Source organism: Vipera berus (genome assembly GCF_964194415.1).
Source record: "Vipera berus genome assembly, chromosome: 2".
NCBI classification, from domain to species: domain Eukaryota; kingdom Metazoa; phylum Chordata; class Lepidosauria; order Squamata; family Viperidae; genus Vipera; species Vipera berus.
In genome coordinates this window covers 182478770-182501367 of record NC_138203.1, presented here as the reverse complement: position 1 = coordinate 182501367, position 22598 = coordinate 182478770, and the positions used below count along the sequence as shown (strand labels likewise).

Genomic DNA, 22598 nt, shown 5'->3' with positions numbered 1-22598 from the left:
CCTTTAGGTTTTCCAGTGGTGAATTGGTTGCCACTGCAGTTCAGTCCATCCACCTTGCTTGTTGGTCTTTCCTTCTACCTTTTATCAGCATTATAGACTTTTCCAGAGAGCTAGGGCTTCATATAATGTGTGCATACTGTGATAATTTGAACCTGCTCATTTGTACCTCAAGTGAGAACTTTAGGAAGATTTGCACAATGGTAGTTTTATTTATTTGCTTGGGTGTGCATGATATCCTCAGAACTTTCCTCCAATACCACAGTTTAAAAGAATCAATATTCTTTCTATCCTGCTTTTTTAAAATCCAATTCTCACTTCCATGGAGCATCACTTACTGCCTTTTTGATTATAATCTTGATATAGGGACATCCCTATATCTGCATAGCTTTTCCAAGTTGTTGCTCTACCAAGTGCTAATATGCAGCATATTCCTGTTGATAATTGACTTAAAATATAGAAGCTACCCACCACTTCAGTATCTTCTTTCTTAATTCCAAGACTGGTTGCTGGGTCTATTATCCATAATATGGTCTATTTGAGATTTCATTTTAGTCCCACTTTTTATTGTGCTCCTTGACTTTTATTAATAGAGCTTGCAGATAATTTGTATTTTCAGCTACAGTATAGTGTCACCAACACAGCAGAGGTTATTGATGTTCCTTCTTTCCATTTAAAAGCACACTCACCTTCCAGTTAAGCTTCCCTCTGTATATATTTCAGATATAAATTAGGAATGCAGAAAAAATAATTGCAATCACTCTGCCTTCATTGAGGACCTATATAATGCATGAGCCAGAAAGAGGGGTGTGAAAATATCTACAGACCCCTCGCATCCTGGACATAAACTGTTTCAACTTCTTCCCTCAAGACGACGCTATAGGGCAGGGGTAGGCAACCTTGGCTCTTTTATGACTCGTGGTCTTCAACTCCCAGAATTCCTGAGCCAGCCAGGAATTCTGGGAGTTGAAGTCCACGAGTCATAAAAGAGCCAAGGTTGCCTACCCCTGCTATAGGGCATTGCACACCAAAACAACCAGACACAAAGACAGTTTCCCCCCCATGCTATCGCTATGTTAAACAACTGATTCCCACAACAGTGTCTATGCCCTGGGATGTAAACCACCTAGTTAGGCTGTATTATTTATTATCCTTCTCATCTGTCCTATTACTATTTCCTTAGATTCTTAAGACTATAACTTTATGTTGTATCTCATGATTTATGTTGATTATTTTTATTTAGTATCCTATTATGATTTTTAAAGGGACGCGATGGCTCAGTGGGTTAGGACGCTGAGCTTGTTGATCAGAAGATCGGCAGTTTGGTAGCAGAGTGAGCACCTGTTACTCGTCCCAGCTTCTGCCAACCTAGCAGTTCGAAAGCACGTAAAAATGCAAGTAGAAAAATAGGGACCACTACAGTGGGAAGGTAACAGCATTCCGTGCGCCTTTGGCGTCTAGTCATGCCGGCCACATGACCACGGAGATGTCCTCGGACAAGCGCTGGCTCTTCGGCTTTGAAACGGAGATGAGCACCGGCCCCTAGAGTTGGAAACGACTAGCGCTCATGTGCGGGGAAACCTTTACCTTTACCTTTATTATGATTTATGTTGATTGCTCTAGTATCCTATGACTGAGTGCTGAGTCTATGATTTATAATGATTGTATTTTATGATAATGATTATGATGATCATTTGGTGCTGTACGTATACTGGGAGCTTATGCACTGGAGGCAAATTCACACTTGGCCAATAAAGAATTCTATAAGTGAGAGAGAGTATACAGCCTTCTCTTTCTCATTTGCTGACTAAGAGTCAACTTGTTCTGTTATGTTCTGTCCTTGCTGTGGCCTCCTAACCTATGTATAGGTTTCACATGGGGATAATGCGATGCTTTGGGATTTCCATTTCTCTGAGCATGATCTACATCTTGACTTAACTGACACAATCTAAAGTCCTTTTATAATCAGTGAAGCTTCTTTTTTGTCTTTTTCAATTATCCAGCAAACATCGGCAATAATGCCTCATGTTTCTTGGCCTTTTATAAAGCTAGATTGAATCCTGGCATCATCCTTTCCATGCAGGGCTGTAATCTGCACTAGATGATCCTAGGTATTAGTTCGCTATCTTGTGAAATTAAGCATATTTATTTATTTTTTATTTTAATTCCATTTATATCCCGCCCTTCTCCGAAGACTCAGGGCGGCTTACAAGCTTAGCAGTAGCCTTCATTCTATGTATATGCCTGCTTATTAGGGCTTTCATACACCCCCCAAGCGGCATTATTACAAAGTCAGCTTAATTGCCCCCAACAATCTGGGTCATAGTGTTATAATTTGCACATTGTTAAGTCTCATTTTTTATTAGTGTGCAAACTGATCTCTTCCAATCAGTTGCCCACAAAGCCGTCTTCTAGATTTGTTGGCATACTTGATTATAATATTTACTGATGCTTCTTCTCTTGCTTATCATATTTCTGTAGACATTTCATCAATTCTTGTGGCCAGCTGGCTTGATAAAGTTTCACTGTCTAATACTAGAGGTTTTTGTAAATAAGGAATTTTTTCTAAGATATCTTGAATGTTAACACCTCAGCTGTGCAGTATTTCAGTATATTCCTTCCATCTTTGTTTTATTTTCTTTGAATCAGTTTCTATTTATCCCTCAACATTGTTTGGCATATTTGAGTTTGAGTTTGGAATTTCTTCTGAGTTTCAGAGATTTCTTGGAAGATCTTCCTTTTTCCATGTCTGCTTCTATCTCTGGCATCTTTGTAATACTGTTGTAATACTGCTTCTTGTCTCTTTTAACAGCTTTCTGAATTTTTTAAAGTTTCTTCCTGAGAATATTGTCTTTATTGTCTTTGGCTTCTGCTCTGTTCATAGTAATTTCCAGATTGCTCTGACATCCAGTTTGCCTTTTCCTGTTTTTTTGAACTTTTGCAGTCTCTTTTCAGATATCATACGAGTAAATGAGAAATCTTGGATGTCACAGGATGTCCGTGCAATGTTGAAGGTGAGAAACACTACTTTCAAATCAGGTGATGTGGCAGCACTTAGAATAGCAAGAGCTGATTTGAGATGTGCTATAAAATCAGCAAAGCGGGCCTACAGTCAGAAAGTGCAGAATTTATTTCACGATCCTATGGACCCGAGAGGTATGTGGCAAGGTATTTAGGTAATTACTGATTATAAGGCAGCTTCCCTGACTTGTAAGGGCGACATGGACTCTCTAAACAAGCTAAATATGTTCCAGCAAGAAGGCTGTTCCCCTTCCTGATGAGCAGGTGCTCAGGTTTGATACAGCTGCTGTTTGGAAGGTCCTGTGGAAAGTCAACACTCAGAAAGCTGCAGGTCCTGAGAATATCTCTGGGCGAGTACTTAAGGAGTGTGCTGACCAGCTGGTCACTGTTTTCACAGGCACCTTCAATCTCTCCTTGCATCAGGCTGTGGTTCCATCATGTTTTAAGACTGCAATCATTGTACCAGTGCCCCAAAAATCTATAATCACATGCCTTAATGATTATCGTCCAGTTGCACTCACTTCCATTATGATGAAGTGTTGTTTTTTTTTAATCCCATTTATATCCCGCCCTTCTCCGAAGACTCAGGGCGGCTTAAAATCTAAAGCACAAATCAATGTGCTTAGCAATAGCCTTCATTCTATGTATATGCCTACTTATTAGGGCTTTTGGGCCCCCCCTAAGTGGCATTATTACAAAGTCAGCTTATTGCCCCCAACAGTCTGGGTCCTCATTTTACCTACCTCAGAAGGATGGAAGGCTGAGTCAACCTTGAGCCTGGTGGGACTCGAACCTGCACTAATTGCAGGCAGCTGGTGTTACTTAAGGAGGCATTAGCCCACTGCTCCACCAAGGCTGTTTTTGAGAGATTGGTAAAGGACTATATGGTTTCATGCCTTCCCCCTACATTTGACTCATTGGAAGAATTGCTCTGTAGATGATGCACTTTCCTGTGTGCTTCATCTTAGCTTGGCACACCTAGAGGGGAAGAATACTTACAGTATGTGCGCATGCTGTTTGTTGATTTTAGTTTGGTATACAACACAATTGTTCCTCAGCATCTGATGAACAAACTGGGCCTATTTAGGTTTTAATACTCCTATATGTAATTGGATACTTGATTTCCTTATTAATAGGCCTCAGTTTGTGCAAGTTGGAAAGTTTCCAACTCCATCTACTTGAGTAGGGGTTCCCCACAGGGCTGTGTCCTGAGTCTGCTACTGTTCACCTTGATGACACACGACTGCTGTGCCAAATCTGCTATTAATCACATTGTGAAGTATGCAGACAACAAGGCAGTGGTGGGTCTTATCTGGGATGACAATGAAGATGCTTATAGGGAAGAGGTGAAGGCTCTGGTGGACTGGTGCAATAAAAGTAACCTGGTTCTAAATGTTGATAAAACAAAGGAGATCATTGTAGATTTTAGAAAGAGCCGGCATTTCATACTCCACTCAGTATCAAAGATGCAGCTGTAGAGGTGGTCAACAGTATTAAGTATCTGGGAGTGTAGATAATTAACAATCTGAATTGGTCTCTCCACATATCATCTTCAGTCAAGCGTGCAAACCAGCATCAGCATTTCCTGCATCGGGAAAGGAGAGCATATCTTTCTCCTTCTGTCCTGGCCACTTTTTACAGAGGCATGATTGAGAGCATTTTAACAAACTGGATATATGCACAATATTACAGTGTAGAAAGTGGTTGGCTTCTACCACTTTAGCTTAGCTTGGAACTTATTTATTTAGTAGATTTATATAGCCAGCCATATAAAACTCATCAGCTTTCTCTTCTTTTGCATCAGTGGATTGGAGCGTCCACTTGAATAACTGCATATTAAAAGGTTGACCAAAAAACTAATTGATATTATTTGATCAATACTTGGTATGGCTAAGGATTGTTCTTGCTATACTCTTCCTAACTATGAAAGTGATGCCATTTCTTCTTTGTCTTAAATATCCTGAAATTATAAATAGTGAGATATTTAAGTAAAACTTTACAATTCTATTCCATCCCATCTCAATATTCTGATGGCTATGATGTCAAATGTTGATTCATTTCACCTTTCATTTTGTTGAACTTTCTCATATTCATGTTATGTTTCCTGTTCTCATTTTAATTCTTTCTTTGCAGCTTCAGATATTCTTTTCTTTTCTGGCAACGTCAACAACGAAACATTCTGAAGGCTTTAATTTAGCCATGTCACATGCACTGTTAGCATTGTGAAAGATCTTCAGCTCTTCCTCACTCCTGCTGAGTGCCATCTGACCTAAGGGGCTAATAACGTGGCATATATTGTCAATCATTTTATTCTTTCTGTCCATGTGATCTTCTTGGTAAAATACAGGAATGATTTATCATTGTCCTATGCAGTATGAAATGATTGATACATTTGCTGTTTAGTGATTGGGTGCAATTTCATCTTAGAAATTTTAGTAATTTTTCTGCCTTCATCATATTTTATATTGCTGCTGCCCAACATAGATGCCCACTTGCTTTAGCTGGCAGTTAGGATGATCTTCACACCTTGGGTGATCCTGTTGGAATTATATCCTCTTGCCATAAACTTCTGGCTTTCTTTAGTTATCCCTCTCAGGAATATCTCTCTTCCAGGATGAAGTAGCAGAGAAGGGCTTTGTCAATAATCAAAGTTCATCTAATTAAAAATTTAACACATTAACAGTTCAAATCACAAATTCTACCATATAGAAAAAGTGAATATTCCTTGACTCAACAGCAATAAAAAAACTTGAGACAAATAATTCAAACTCAGATAGGCCTTTGAGACTTGGCAAAAGGCAGCTTGGCCCTAGCATATGGTCACAGCTTCTATGTAGTACAAGTGGTGGTATGATTAAGGTGTTAACTTAGAATTGGAGAGGTGAGTATCACAAGAAACTTCTGTGGTTCAGCTTTGCATTCCAGATACTCTTCATGTGTCAAAAAATGGAATGAATCCACTAATTTTTGACAGCATGAGCCAGAGCAGAGGGAAGCAGGATTCCCTGAAACACCACAAATCATGGAGGATTAGGGTGCATGGAGTGTAGCAAGAAAAAAGCTTCCTAAAATTTACCACTAAAACAATATGCTAGTAGTCACAGATATCCACTGTAGCATGTTTGAAAATTGCTTAAGGGACAAAATTGCCAGTTCTCTTGCACTGTTGACAGGGTGTTTAGGACCTCAGTTTCCGGCATAGGCACCAAATCTGTTTGGCCAGGAACCTGCAGCTGCTCTTGAATTGTGCATGGTTCTTTCCCCATATCCTATCACCACTAAGTCCTAATAAGGTTTTAAGTGAACTGCCTTATCCTGCATCATGAAATCAGTTTCATCTTTCGAAGACAAAAGTTGCAGATAAGATACTTTAAATGTTTCATCCAACAATAAAGGCTCTCAATCTCCTCTGTGATTCAATTTAGTTGGAGAATTGAATACGTCCAAGTTTGTGAAAACATTCAGCTCTCTTCAGCATCTATAGTTGAGTGTCATTTGGAGTTTTTGAGTAAGGTTTCTTCAATATACTAATGTAATCAACTTCTATAGCTCAATATAGTCTTAGTCAAGAAAGATTGGGTAGATCTTCAAATAGCACTGGATACAGTGGCTGTTAGATAAGAGCCAACAAGGTGAATGACAACAAGATGAAACCACTGTGAATATAATATTCCCTTATCTAGGAATTAGAAATGTTGTAAATTGTAAACAAGCTTATACTTCTTTCTAAAGACAAATACACATAATATGCAAGTGCTTCTAAAGCCGTAAATGATTTATGTAACAAGGAATGCCTTTTCTGCTTTCAACAGATTCATCAGCTACAACCACTCCTTTACTTTCACTGAGCTTTTGGAAAGGTGTTTTTTTTTTCTGGAACATGATTTTTTTCCATTTTAATATGATCTCTTGCTTACATAGTACTAAGAAATCCAAACTAAGGAAACCAAAGAAGGACTAATGCAGGGGAAACTAGTTATTTATATTCATCTCTCACACACATCCCCCACCCAGTCTTTACTTCAGTCAAATTAATGTATGGAGCAGCATAGGATCTTTTATGATTCAGCTCTATAAATTCTAGAAAGAGAAATGGCTGATATTGTTATTATTACTCAGCCATATTCTGTCTTTCCCTCAGAAGTTCAAGGCAGCATACGTACTATTTCCTTCTCCAATATTAAATTAAAACAACAACCAAGTAAGGCTGAGAGAAAATCCTTAGCTTAAATTATACCACGAACCCTAAATTTCTGTGGACTGAGTTTCAAGGCTTGTGATGCCTATGAACCATAACCTTAGCAGAAGGTAGCAAAGTCCTAGTAGCCAATAACTCCTACATGTGCTACATGTAAGAGTGTCATGAAAATAAAATAATCTGCTGGTTTTGTTCCACTTTATTTATTTATTTACCAGATTTCTACCCTGACTGTTTCATAGGAGGAGTCACAGAGTTCAGTGCCATCAGCATACTGATGTCACCCCACTTCAAATGCTAATTATGTCTCCAGCCACAAAGTCAATCACAATCTGGCTGCTTTAATCAGCCAGGGGGAGTATGGGTTTAGCAGACAAGTGGTAGTTCTTTATTTCACACTCTTTCCCACATGTTTGAGATCTACAAGTTGAAAACAGTCTATATGAACCTGATATATAAATTACCATGAGTACCAACCTATGAACTGTTACAAAATTGAATTGAATTAAGTTGACTTTGAAAAAACGATGAAAATTGCTCACAGTGTGGCTCCCTAAATCTGAAAATTGCAATACTGGCTGAGGATAGTTATAATTTGTTCTACAACTGTTGATGTAAATACTAGAAAGATTGCCATTTTAAAGGTAGCCCGAACTGATTTTCTTAGTCAATGGAGTCAATTATAGTTCATTTGTTTATTTGGTAAGATTAGGAATCTCACTGGTTCTATCTGTTCTGTCCAGGGCCAATCATGCTTTTTGTTGTTCCAAAAATAAAGCCAATTCTGAGCAAAAAGTAAATACGTAAACCTACAGTTTGAATAATCTTCAAGCCATCTCATAAATGTAACAAATGCATAAGTGTTTACCCTTGGAGACACAGGCCATTTGGATATACATTTGGCAGTTGGGATGTCACAAGCTCTGTCTTACAATACTCCAAATGTCATTTTATGAATTAATTTTAAAACAACAAGCTTATGATATCCTGCTGTTAAAAAAATAACATGGACAAATAATACAAATAACTAAAACTATTAGTTTACCGGCAGATTAACTAGGAGGATAAATTAATTGAGTATTTTTAGTTTAAGAAAACAGAAAACAGAAATGAATACTGAAGGATATAAATCTGTAGGCCGAAGAAGCACAAAGATGAACCAAGTTCATTATATCTATCAAGAATTGTTAGCTATGATAGCTAAATAGAAATCCCGTGCTGTTTAAGAAGAAAGACAAAATAATGGTCTTGCTCTCATTTTATGTACAGAAATTCAGTAAACTGGCAGACAGTTTTATTTTAAAACGGGCAATGGAATCGGGATCTGCAGATGAACCTCAGAAGTGCAGGCAGTCAGGCAGTGTATCTCACAGACATCTTATATACCAATACCTTGTTGTCTATTTCTGTCTCTGCTTCTACCATTGAGAAAATAGCATTAATTTATCTTACGGTAAAGCCGTCCTATTTCCATATCCTTAAAATATACTGTTGAGTACCAGATGTTGCAGAGGAAAACTGGCAGGGATAGTTATAATTGCAAAAAGTGGCTGTGGTCTTTCAAAAACAACTAATTGGCTGAAAACTAGATACTTAATCCTGCAAGACAATTTTCATACTGAACCAAAATTGTAAAACAATGCTGACTAATCATTATTAGCATGTTTACACAAGTAGATGGATAACTGGAGTTTGACACTCTTGAAGCAAATAGGCATTTCTCAATACTAAAGGCACTTGTTTCAATCCTTAAAAGCACAATATGGAATGGAAAGCCATACCAACCTGCCTATGAGGCACATGTTCTCGGCCTTCACTGGGCGAACGGGACCAACGTCGATCTCTGGATCGAGGCCGGCTATATTCATGCCTCTCTTGTGAATATCGCTCCTTGTCAGAAGATGTGTGATGGTGATGGTGATGGTGGTGATGGTGGTGGTGCTTCCGATCCTTGGGCCTGCCTCGCTCTTGATCCCTTTCTTTCAGAGGTAGGTCAGCTGACTGTGTAGTCAGACTGAGGTCTGTACCCAGACCTGCCAGTGAGAAAAACAAAACAAGTTAAAATCCATTGCATTTGTTCTAAATCAATGATATGGAAGATATTAAGATAATCTGTTAATGCTCTGTGTAACAGGCCAGCAAAAAAACAAGAGGAAAGTATGACAAAATACTATAAACATTGAAGGCACATTTTACTTGGCTTGGATAGTCAGGTAATCGTTATATACTTTGGTGTCCAAGACTTAGACTCCAAAGCATATATTACTTTCTAAAGAGTAAATTGCTTTCCTAGATTATCTTTCTCAAGTGAGCATTTAGACCAAGGAGAATAATTCAATAAATTGGCGTACTGTCTGAACCTGGACCTCCATGCAGCCAAATTAGGACTGCTTTTCAGTGAACCCTCAAGTCAGATGCTTAGCTGATGAAATATTTGAAAGTTACTTGTAGGCTGTACACGTTTCCACTAGCTAACTTCATACAGCACAGACTAATACTAAATTGGGATTAAAGAAACATATTAACTCTATTCACATAATATTTATTTATTTTATTGCATTATGTGACTCCCAGGAACTCTGGGTAGTTTATATCTCTAAGAATAGGAAACAGAAAAATGAAAAAAAAACCCTATATCTTACGGAGTGTCCAAACAAATGAGACTATATTTAGTTCAGCATGATGGCTTGATTCACACATTGTCAAATAATGGTTGGGTTCTAACAAAATGCTGAACTTCAACTTCCCTTCCCTCAATTTTAACCATTTTAGTGGTTTCACAATGTTATGTGACCCAGCATTTGGGGAAGACTAGCTTCCCATCCCAGAAAAAGGAATAGGGGTAGTGCTGTTTGTTTAACAACAGTCTGGAACTCTGGAAGTATGATGGTCTCAGAAAAGATGCTTTATGGCCCATAAAATACTTATGGCCATTGCAAAATATTGCATTACCACTTCTGCAATCACCTGATTGTGATTTGGTACTTGGCAACTTGCTTCACTACTTCAGTTGCCAAGTGCCCCGCATTTGTGTGATTGTCATTTATTGTGTGATTGTCAAAGGAGTTCACTTCTGTGCACAGAGGATATCTAAGCTCCTTTAGTAGGTTACAAAAACAAAGCTGAAATGCTGAAGATTTCAACTTCTTTCCTGTACCCTATCAAAGCAGTTACTTGTGCATGGAGGGAACTGCTCTTTTGGCCAGCCCCAATATGAGAGGGAGTTGAAAGCAGACAGTGGAGAAACAATATAGTAAGAGTGCTTCAAGTGGGTGGGCTGGGATGTCTGACATAGGCTGTGTGTGAGTGTCTCTACTTAAGGGCTGTAAATTCTTTTGATTTAGGCAGGGAGGATTTTCAGCTCCTGAAAATGAACTTCCCAGGATCTCCCGCAACCCCAAGGCACACCCTACTCCTTACCTGAGACTTCATTTGCTTAATGACAAGTGAGATTGCTTATCAACCAGAACTGGAAATACCGTGATTACGGTCATTAAGCGAATCAATCACATGGGCATCACATTTAACCACCGTTTTACTCAGTGACTGAGATTCCAGTCTCATTTGTGGCTTTAAGTCGAGGACTACCTGTGAAGACTCTTGTGGAATGGTTTTTGTCACTCCACATTCAGACATCTTCGATGGAGTTAGTTATACAAGAGATGGGAAACTAGTATATTCAAAACAAAGAATTATTCTCAAGCATTTTTTTTCCTTTCCAAAATTATCAGTAAACCCTGCCTGGGCCTCATAGGCTTTCTTAGAAAATAAAAACTGTGGGAGGCTGATACCCAGTGTTTTCTTTGAAATTATGTCCATCTGAGAGGAGAAGGGAAATAACTTCCTGGAATGCCACAGGTTTCCATTCCCCAGGATACACTTCCATTTGTCTTGAATTGTTTTTACCTGTGTCCACATCAGTGTATCGACTCAGTGAACGTTCTGATGTACGGTGGGTCCGCTCCCGTCGGCGGTGATGTCGCTGGCCATCCTCTGGAATTACTCTTTCTAGAGAGTAATCATCCATGCGTGTACCTTTGGAACGTGAGTGGCCCAACATGGAGGCAGAGCGTTTCATGGGACTTGTATCGACAATGGTCTGGAGAGAGATAGAACCAGTATAACAACATTAGGGGAGCCTTACAAGAAAACAAAAGCCAATGGATTTTTTGAAGTATGGGATAAAGTTACAGAAACAGACTACTATTTAGCTAAATGTACTCCAGCCAGAGAAGTAGAATTATATCCTATCAGACTGGTTATCCGGTGCATCTTTCTATAGTACAAAACTATGGGATATACAAAACTGTCGACACATGATGGTCGACACATGATGGTCTTGTAACCCAAAACATTTTTTTTTAATTTGGTTTTTTAACTTTTGTATGGTGGATTTTTTAATTTCCTGTAAACCGCCCTGAGTCCTCAGGGAATAGGGCGGTATATAAATGTAACTAAATAAATAAATAAATAAATAAACAAACATATACCAGTCTCTTCTTTCATTTGCTCTATGCCTAAATTATGGATTAGAACATCTTGTTACAACCAACCAAGACTCCCTCCTTTTCCAATGAACTCAGGAATACATTATGAATGTAGCTAAGAACACAGCTGCCATGCTGCATTCCTCTCTTGAATGAGCTAGAAAAGAAGGTATATTTTTATGAGCACCAACTCAGCAGAAGCTTTTTCGGTTATGGATGCTCTTTACTGGAGATTGAAAGCTTACATTAAAAAAACATTGGCCAAAGGAAATACATATGAAGAGATTACCTATCCCAAGAGAAAGAAAACTTATTTACATCCTCAGGTAAAATAAATTAAGTAGTATTCCATACACCCTTCCACAGCTTCCACAGACAGAAATGTTGGGGGAAGAGTAGCAATGAAATGAGCTTTGTACCAATGCAACTAAAGCTCTGTCCCTTTTGTACATCTGCTGTTTGCGTTGTGATGCTGCAATGTTTGTTTCATCATTCTGATGAAACCATTAGATTCTCTGATACCTCTGACCATAGACTGCCCTTCCTTTGCTGTCTGCATGTTTTTCTTTGCCTCTATAATTCCTTTGTGTCATATATCACACCATCTATTTCATGAATCTGGGTGGAACCTTAATCACAATGAGGAAAATTAGATTTAAACAATCTTAACCAATCTGTCCGAAGTCTCTTTTTAAATAAGTATACTTATATTCTGGATACTAATATATTCATTTATTATGCTACGACTGGTGGTTAAGAAGTTACTTATAGCTTGTAACTTTGTTGCATGGTTTGTTAAATTCTAGCTTTTGTTTTTTTGTTCCAGGACTTGTACACAATTTATTTCAAATGTAATAGCACTTTAAGACTGGAACTAGCATCAATCAGGTAAATGTTTTGTCTTCCCTCTTCACTATTTCTACTGACTCTCAATTTGTTTCAGGAATATGACAACAGAAAGTCTAGTTTATAGGACCTTTTCCCCGTCCCACCTAACCATTACAGAAATATGTTCTGCCAACATTTCTTTTCCTGCATTTCCCCCAGGATGTTGCCTTCACTTCCTCCTCCATCCATGTATGAGATTCGGTTAAATCATCCGCAGTTGTATCCATGTAACTGTTCCATTCTCTAATGGTTTCTATTAGTTTAGTTTACCTCCACATTTTTTCTTGAACGATGGACGCATTTTTGAACAACACATTGTGTTTGATTACTCACCATTTTAACTTTAATGGGACCTACATAGAATTCAGAGGCATTTTTTTTTGAAATAAAGATTATGCTGGAGATCGGTGCTTCTCAGCTTGTCAGTTTCTTAAGTAATGCTTAAGTATAAGGAAAAAATAGGTGGAGCTGGAAGTTTGGTAAGTTTTAAGCAGGGAGAACATCTCCAGAAACTCATGTCAAAAGATGGTCTTGTAACCCAAAACATTAAATGCAAGACAATAATTTAATAGAAACATGGAAAGTTCTAAGGGAACAGGGGAAACATCCAGTCACATACACATGGCCACCTTTTCTCTTATTTATCTTTACTGCTCTTCATGACACACATATAAATTTTAAAACTGTCAGGTTTGGCTAGGCCTGACACTTTGATACATTTCCTCTCAGAGGAGCAGTTCACTGTGCTCTAGAACTGCTCAGCGAGAAATGCACTCAAAAAGTTTACACAAAAGTAAGCCTTAGCAAATAAAAGGAAAAAGCAAAACCTTGTGACCCCTGCAGGATTTATGATCTCTTTTTCTGTTCATGGAAGGCTTTTGTCAGTGCTGCAGCTTTGGAGAATAGGAAGGAAATGATTTTGCAAATTCCATTTTTTTCTAATTCCCCATTTCCCAGACTTCTGGGGAAGATTTAGGAGGAAGGCACAAGGAAAATGCCATCCTTTTTTCTCGACCCGGAAGTCTCCACAAGATAATCAAAGAGCTTTTTTAAAATAAAGTATGTACAAAATCTGCAGCACATTGTGATATTTTAAATTATCATAATGTGAAAATTATTGAATTCCACTAACGTGACCCAGGTTTAGGTTTAAATTATATTTAGAAATTACAAATCTTTATAGATAAAATGCAACATGCATTATCCATTGGTAGATTAATAAAGATAAAAGCAACAATAAATATATACTGTATTTCTCATCTACACTGAGCTGAGATTTGTAAATCTAAAATTGACCAAATAATATTTGCATGTAGCAATCTATAGCATTATATAAAGTTTTACAATAGACAGATAAGGTTAGCCAGTTCGAGGGATTGAATAATCTGATGTTGTCACATTATTACCTGTGTTTCCCCGAAAATAAGTTCAGGTCTCATATTTATTTTTTGGTCCAAAAGAGCTGTTACAGCTTATTTTGGGGGGATGTCCTATTTTTCCATGTATAGGAGGTGGCAAGTGTGCGGGGGCTGAAGGCGTCCGACAGCAGCTACACCCCGCTGGCCCCTTGGCCAGTGTACTCTGGGACTGTGAAGCCCACGCAGTGCAGGTGAGTGTGAGCACTGCTATTGCTGGGCTGGGCCCTGCTGAATGTGCCACATGGCCACCCACCCACTCCATCCCATCATCTGGTTGCTTGCAGCCGCAATGGGGCAGGAGGCCGCACGGCGTGTTAGTGCTACCACCTTGAGTGAGGAGAGGCAGGTGGCGGGGGGGTGGATGCCAGGGCTCCTGCTGGACGGGACTGCTGCTGCTGGTGGTACCACAGCTGCAAGGTGAGGCAGGTGGTGGGGCATGGGTGGCCAGGCTGCTGGGGCTCTGAGGTGCACGGGTGTGGGGCATGTGGGGCAGCTCCACCCTGCCATCTTCCTTGCCTCACCTCATAGTGGCAGCAATGGCGTGCCGCGCGACCTCCTGCCCAGTTGCAGCCACAAGCAGATGGTGGGATGGAGTGGGCAGGCGGCCGCACAGGCTCTTAACTGGGGCTTATTTTTGGGGTAGGGCTTATATTAGATGCACACTAAAAATCATGCTAGGGCTTATTTTCTGGTTGGGTCTTATTTTCGTAGAAACATGGTACAAAATAGCTGCAGTATGGAAGCTTACTTGTTAAGGAGAAGATTGACAAAATATATGGTAAGTCCTAAAACTTTATTTAGCTGAAGTCAAAATGCCAAGATTGTCTCTCATCATCCTTCTAATCATTTCTATCGCACTCATTCCTGCTATCTTATCACTTCAATTTATCCTTTTTTCTTTCTGAGCAAGAGGCATACTTTCAAGTCAAGTACTGTCTTGCATTTGTTCATGTTTAAGAAAAAAAATATCTAACAATGCCTTTGAAGTCCTTCTGGTACATAAGGCCGATGGTGGCAGCTGATGTTTCACTGCATGTTGGATTCACCACTCCACCCCCCTCCATTTTTTTGGATATATTCAAATAATCCTGTAAAAGATGAAGTCAGGTGGGTGGGATGAAAAACTGAGGCCTGCCAAAGAAAACGATCTTAGCCACATTGCCTTTCCTATATTATGAATGTATATACTGTGGTTTTAATGTTTTGTTTCTCTGCTTGGTGAAGCAGTGGGCTAATGCCTCCTTACGTAACACCAGCTGCCTGCAATCAGTGGAGGTTCGCATCCCACGAGGCTCAAGGTTGACTCAGCCTTCCATCCTTCCGAGGTGGGTAAAATAAGGACCCAGATTGTTGGGGGCAATTAAGCTGACTTTGTAATAATGCCGCTTAGGGAGTGTATGAAAGCCCTAATAAGCAGGCATATACATAGAATGAAGGCTACTGCTAAGCTTGTAAGCCGCCCTGAGTCTTCGGAGAAGGGCGGGATATAAATGGAATTAAAATAAATAAAATAAAAAAAATAAATGTGCCCATTGCGTTTCAAGCAGGAAATACATTTAGGCTTTACTATCTATTTAAAATTAAGACTTACAAGTCTCAGCCTAATAGTAGAATATCTTCCTTAAAAATCAGTTTTGATCGCAATATGTTTGAAATTGCCAAATGGGGAAAAGGGATGAAACAGAAAACTGAAAGCTGAATCTTGGAATTTCTAACAAATCTTGAATTTGTTAAAAATGTTTTATTGTAATTTGTTTAATTGTTGTGAGGCATCTGGGGACACTGAGAGTTGGGCAGCACACAAGTTTAATAAATTATTATTATATCGCTCATGAATTCAAACATGGAGGTAAAACTGTAGAATCAGAATAACATTGAGTGATATTTTTAAGTTGCTTCCATACTTTCGGCTCCCCAATTGATTTGTTTGAATTATTAATCATGATTTTGACTACTTTTATTATTTATTTTATTTTATTTTATTTTATTTTTTTATCATTATCTTTCTTGACCATTCTATGAACAGAAACATTGATGCCAATTGCAATAGCATCATCCTTATTTACGTTAGCTTACCTGCATATCTTTTGTATTATCTGCCATATTATAAATATATCTGTTCCCGAACCGACATATTATAATAAAATTTTCTAGACTGTCTTACACAATGTGAAATGTAGCTTACCACATTCTTTCTAAAAAGGAATGCCAGTCCTAATTGAATGCCTTAGTGGTAATATCTTTTTGAGATAATTCATCTCCAGAAGAACCAAAGGCTTTATAAGATTAAAAGCAAAGGAGGTTCATGTGAAATATGCCCCCAAGTGTACAAAGCAGCCATCATGAGATTCTATATAAATCTCTCATGCAAGAATTGGTCTGTGAACAGCTACTTAAATGCTGTTCTCCAGGCAAAACATGCCAAACTCCTCTGCCCGGTTCTTTCCTGCAAATATGCTCTGGACCTCGAGGCTTTCTTTGAGTGGTGGTTTAGAGGATAAGGGCTACAATAGAGTGGCATGCCACTGTGGACCCTCTTCCCTCCACAGAGGTCACTTTGCCCTCTTTCTGGGTATTCTTGATAAGGAAGAAAGAAACGTGGCTCCCCTATCTGCAGCAATGCTATTATGAAAAGACTGGTTCCTCCTTCTGAGTAAGAGCCACAGAAGGAAATGGTGGTGGGTGAATGAGGGGAGCTCCCTGCTGGCTGGTGGGAAAGGCAGGGGAGGGTGCCTGTGAGTGTGTGAGATAGGGAGAGTGAGGGTGAGTGAGAGTTCTGCGTGAATGTGTTGCAGTGTATGTGACTATACGGTAGTGTGTGGGAAGATGGTGTCTGGTGAGGGCACTGAGAACTGGTGAAGCTGTAGTGTCTCAGGGTGCCCAGCTTCCCCTCCTGGAAATGGTTGCTGAGGACGATGGGAGGTTCCCAGTCTCTGATTTTGGGGGCTTTGGTTTTGGGGATGGGGCTGTCATTGGGGGGATGGTGGTGGTATTATGGTAGTAATGGGCCTTGCGAATGTAATGTATAATGGGAGACGAGGAGTAGGCTACCTTTGGAGAACATGGAATTGTTGCCATGCACCAGTTTTGTGTTCATGTTTCTTGATCTCTACCCAATATCCTGTTAGCAGACTTTCAGTAGCCCTGGCCTCTGGCTGCTGCTACAGAATGCCAGATTAGTCTGCAATAAGGCATCCCTCATCAGTGATTTAATTGAACGTACCACTAAATCTAGCTGGGTCTGGTAAGGGGTAAACCTTTTGGAAATATGCCAAGCAGGAGTTGGGTGTGGCATCAGCTGAACCGCTGGGGCAGGGATGTGGATCTGGTGATTGTCTTCTGAGAATCCTTACAGCTTTCAGGGATGTTGCACCACAGATCATTCGATGTGAAATCCTGTTCATTAAGTTGGGCTCTGGGGATCAATTGGGATTGTTGCTGTTGTAACAGCCTCCCTACTGCATAATTAACTTCCCTGCAGGAACTCCTTGAATCCATTCTGGATTGCACCATGTTGGCCATGGCCCTATCCCAGGTAATTCAAAGCCCATCGCTGGTCAGTGGTCATGGTCCTTATCTGGTGTTTTTGTTGGAGCAGTGGCTATGTGATTTGAAACTGGGGGAGTTCTTGGTTCTCCCTCTTCATGCTTAGCCCTGGGTTGTTCTAGTGCCATTATACACTATAGGGAGATGGACCCATTAAATCAGGTTCTAGGACTATGTCATCTGTGGTTCTGGATGGAGTGATACTGCCCTAGAAAAACATGGTGTACAGTCTAGGGCTTCTCCTAGACCAGACATGTCAAACACGTGATATCACGTGACATCACACAATGTATCGGGACTGTTTTGCCATTGCTGGCAATGGGATGGGTGTGGCTTCTGCCTGACACGTCCGGCCTGCAGGCTGGCAGTTTGACACCCCTGTCCTAGACTCACAACTCCACTCCTGAGCAGGTGGCAGTCATGTTAGGAGGGCCTTTGCACAGCTTTGGGTTGTGTACCAGTTGCACCATTTCCTGGATTGGAAGGGTCTGGACACAGTAATTTCTCCTCTAGTTATCTTCACATTGGACTATTATACAGGGCTACTTTTGAGGAGTATCCATAAGCATCAACCGGTGCAGAATATAGTAGTGTAGGTAAATTATGTGTGCTCTGCAAATTGCATTGGTTGCCAGTCTGCTTCCAGGTCTAATTCAAGGTGCTGGTTTTAATCTTTAAAATTCTTGAGGGTATGTAACTAGATTGTCTGAGGGGCTGTCTCTCGCCAATGTCGTCAGCCCATCCCATTAAAACTGGCAGAGAAGGCATGTTATGGGTACCATCTGCCGGGGGCCATTTATGGGTTCCACGAAGTGGGCCTTCTCCACAGTGGTGCCTGCCCTATAGAACATTTTCATCCTCCAAATTAGGTTAGCTGCTTTCCAGTTATTATTTTGGATGCCCCTCAAGACCTGGTTATGTTACTAGGTCTAACTGTCCCAGGGAACTGCAGACATCCCTACATGATTCCATTGTGGGATCTTTTTATTCTGTCCGTGTAGTTTTCTACATTTAAAATTTCTAACTCTGTTTTTCCATTTTAATATGACTTTTTATATTTTAATAATTATTGTTTTTAGGACTGCCCCTGACCTTCACTCATTTCGCCAGGACCTGAAAACTTGGCTCTTTGAGCTGTTTGGCCCAGACTGTGGGTTTTTTAATTTAATTGGGTTTTAGATTTACTTTTGGGGCTTGAATTTAATTTAATTGTTTTAATTGATTTTAATTTTTTGTATTTCATGGTTTTAACTGCCCTGTAAACTGCCCTGAGTCCTACGGGAATAGGGCGGTATACAAATTCAATAAAACAAATAAATAAATAAATAATGATTCTCACATGCCACCTAGAGTCACTTCTTGTGAGATGGGTAGACATATAAATATGGCAAATAAATAAAGACATTAACATATGTCTCAATCAAAACCATCCGGAAATAGAACATAGAATAACAGGGTTGGAAGCGACCTTCAGGGTCTTCAAGTCCAACCCTCTACTTGAGCAGGAGATTTTTCTACCGTCTCAGACAAATGGCTGTGCAATCTCTTCTTAAAAACCTCCAGTTATGGAGCATTCACAATTTCTGGAGGCAAGCCATTCCACTGATTAGTATCAGACAAGACTGGAATTACTATGGCTGTTGCTATATTTCTGTTGTTGTTTTGAGTTTTCAGCATAGCCTAGCTAAATTTTAGGGAAAGAAAATATTACATACTCATATGTAATCAACAATGTGTCTTAATCTGACAATGTATTTCTTTTCACAAACATAACGTGTTCCATCATTATGTTTGTGCAGAGCACAGATCAACTGGACAAGCAATCATCATCCTGGAAAAACTAACCCTACTTTCCTGTATTATAGAGTGAAGGGATTTGCTCAGATCCATTTGTCCTTGAACTACCAGAAACCTGATTCCTTATTCTGTTTTGAACAAATAATACCAGGCTTGGAAATAGAATCTTGGAAGTTCTAGGTTCAGGTCTTCCTGAAAAACCCAAATACCAGCTCCCTTACTATTCAACAGTTTCTGATCCACAGAGGAAAAGAAAACAAAAGAGAAATTACTCACTTGTAACTGCTGTACTTTCTGATGTCTCTCCCCTTTTCCCACCTAGAGGGACAAATGCATATGCAACCAGAAGCCTCTTCCCATCAAAAAACTGTTGTGGGCGCCTCCTAAATACAGGACTGGTGTGCATGGTGAGCCACAATTGTAAGTAATCAAACAAAGATTGCAGAGTTGCTAAAAACTGCAACTTAGAATCAATTTTTCTGGATAGTTTTCTGAGACCAATGGAAAGACATGGCAATGAATATCTGGGCAAAGGGCTGAGAATTGATTGAGAATATCTTAAAGAACATCAGCTACAAGTGAACAAGCTTTTCTTCTTCAAGATGTCCTGTCCATTCCTAATGGGATGCAGGAAATAAGAACAGCAATCTCTCTTCCAAAATGGTAATTTCATGGGTAAACTTAATGAAAAAGACAGCATATGACAGAACTTTACAACTATATTAAAAAGGTAATACAGATTGGCAGAATAAGGTAATAAGGTAAAGGCAGAAGATACAGATTATTGCAGTCTTTCAGTGGCAGATCCTAAAATCTAAATATTGAATTCTTTCCAGGAATGAAGGACTAAGATTTCCATAGCTGAGAAGGGATTGTCATCTCCAGAGGTTTCTGTTGCATTGCTTGCTTGTTTGGGGAGTTATTCTTGGGTAATAAATTTACAATTCTTCCATAATGCAGAGTCATAACTACCTTTTTTCACAGCTGAGCTTTGCAACCTAACATTTTAATTTTATTCTGTTTTATGTTAGGACTGCTAAAATATTACCGTATATACTTGAGTATAAGCCGAATTTTTCAGCCCACTTTTTGGGCTGAAAAATTCCACTTCGGCTTATACTCCAGTCAACAAAAAAACTTACCGAGGACTTGTGCGCGGCCGAGGCTTTGGTGCTTCCGGGATCGCGCGCACCTCTCCCAAGCCACCGCCGTCCGGAGACCTGCCGAAGTTTGGGGAGGTTTGGGGAGGTGCGCGTGCACCTCCCCAAACCTCCCCAAACGTCGGCAGGTCTCCGGACCTCCGCGCCCTGCCTGCCTGCTTCTTTCCGCAGCGGAAAGAAGCAGGCAGGCAGGGCGCGGAGGTCCGGAGACCTGCCGACGTTTGGGGAGGTTTGGGGAGGCGCCCAAACCTCCCCAAACGTCGGCAGGTCTCCGTTCCTCCGCGCCCTGCCTGCTTCTTTCCGCAGCGGAAAGAAGCAGGCAGGCAGGGCGCGGAGGTCCGGAGACCTGCCGACGTTTGGGGAGGTTTGGGGAGGCGCCCAAACCTCCCCAAACGTCGGCAGGTCTCCGTTCCTCCGCGCCCTGCCTGCCTGCTTCTTTCCGCAGCAGAAAGAAGCAGGCAGGCAGGGCGCGGAGGTCCGGAGACCTGCCGACGTTTGGGGAGGTTTGGGGAGGTGCGCGCGCACCTCCCCAAACCTCCCCAAACTTCGGCAGGTCTCCGGACGGCGGCGGCTTGGGAGAGGTGCGCGCGATCCTGGAAGCACTGAAGCCTCAGCCGCGCGCAAGTCCTCGGTAAGCTCCGGGCGGTCACTTGCTTCGCGTCTCCTGAGGGAAGGGGGGGCGACTGGAGCGGGCGTGTTTCCTCGCCTGCTGGGCGCCGCGATTTGCCCGGGGAACGCGCGGGCCCCGAATGGCAGCGTGGAGCGAGGAAGCGGACAGCCAGGGCTTCCCCGAGAGCCGCGGCCACACAGGGTATTCCTGTGTATTCAGGCTTGCAAAATGGCGGATCGAGCCTCTGCTGGCGGCAGAGGCTTGCAGAGCGCGGATCCAGCCTCCGCCGGTGGCGGAGGCTTGCAGAACGGCGTATCGGCTTATACTCAAGTCAATAACTTTTTCCAGTTTTTGGGGGTGAAATTGGGGGTCTCGGCTTATACTCGAGTCGGCTTATACTCAAGTATATATGGGTAATTATAATTTTCTGTGCAGAATTCATCAAATTAACCTAACATCCCTACTTGTAAATCTAAATTAGGAATTCTGAAGCATTTTGTTTGTACTAAAGTCATTGTAATAAGGAAGATAATTAGTTGGACGAACTCTATAGATTCACTGCACAGAATTATTTTGGGGGCTGATGTTTAGTGATCATGTCATAACTGTTATGCTATCAATTCACCGTGAAGGCAATGTAAGCCAAGTATCAACTGCAGAGTTTACACATACAATAGAGGGATCAAAAACTCAATGCTGCATCTTCTTGTTATGGAAACCAAGGGAAACTGTTGTTATACCTAAATGCTCTCACTTCTGCCTCTAGAGCTATTGCTGTGAAGAAAAAAGCTTGGTGACTGAGTACAATGCAGTGTTCTGAAAGGCCTGGCGAAATGTACTTCTGATTTCTCAACTACAAATGCACAGCTAATCATCTTGCACAAGGAAGAAAAGCAAATGTTCTAGGATTTAGGATTCAGAGTTTATTGGAAACATGTGAGAAGAGCGAATAGGTTTTGCTTGAGGTATTATCTATTTCTTCTCCAAATTAAAATAGAGAAAATGGTAAGAGCTGACGGGGGTCTAAGGGACAAAAATAAACAAAGCAAGATCTTACGCCATCTTAAAATTGAATAGATATATAGTAAAATCATATGGGTACCCACTGAAAATGAAATTCCAATGGATTTTATGGGGTAATTTTTGGAAAATTGGATTTAGCATACAGTATTGCTGTCCCAGATATGTGATTGCAATACTACTGACAACTGTGTTTAAGATGTGTGTAATACACTGGATTTTGGATTATAAAATCTTTTAAGATGCCACAGGCTGGTCACTAGTAAAATTATTCATAAAGGGAGGAAAATCTTGCTGGTACGATTGTTGGTTTTTTCATGCCTTCTAAGGTAGCAAGTTGAAGAAGGAATAGAACCTTGAAATACCTGAAGTATTCTGGGATGAGATGGAACTATGGAAATTAGGCTCAATAAACAAAATAAAAATCTGAACTAGCTTAGAAGCTCCCTTTCCCAA

At 40.5% G+C, this 22598-nt stretch overlaps 1 protein-coding gene across 1 annotated transcript in view; it reads right to left on the bottom strand.

Moving 5' to 3' along the window:
- The window catches only part of CACNA1A (calcium voltage-gated channel subunit alpha1 A), a gene marked incomplete at its 3' end in the record, with an annotated part of 288487 nt that overhangs the window by 3970 nt on the left and 261919 nt on the right, over positions 1-22598 (bottom strand). The window contains exons 45-46 of the mRNA XM_081320424.1: positions 11123-11315; positions 9002-9249 (exon numbers count right to left, since the gene is read on the bottom strand). Coding sequence (XP_081176550.1) covers positions 9002-9249; positions 11123-11315 — 441 coding nt within the window. The remainder of the gene's footprint in view (positions 1-9001; positions 9250-11122; positions 11316-22598) is intronic.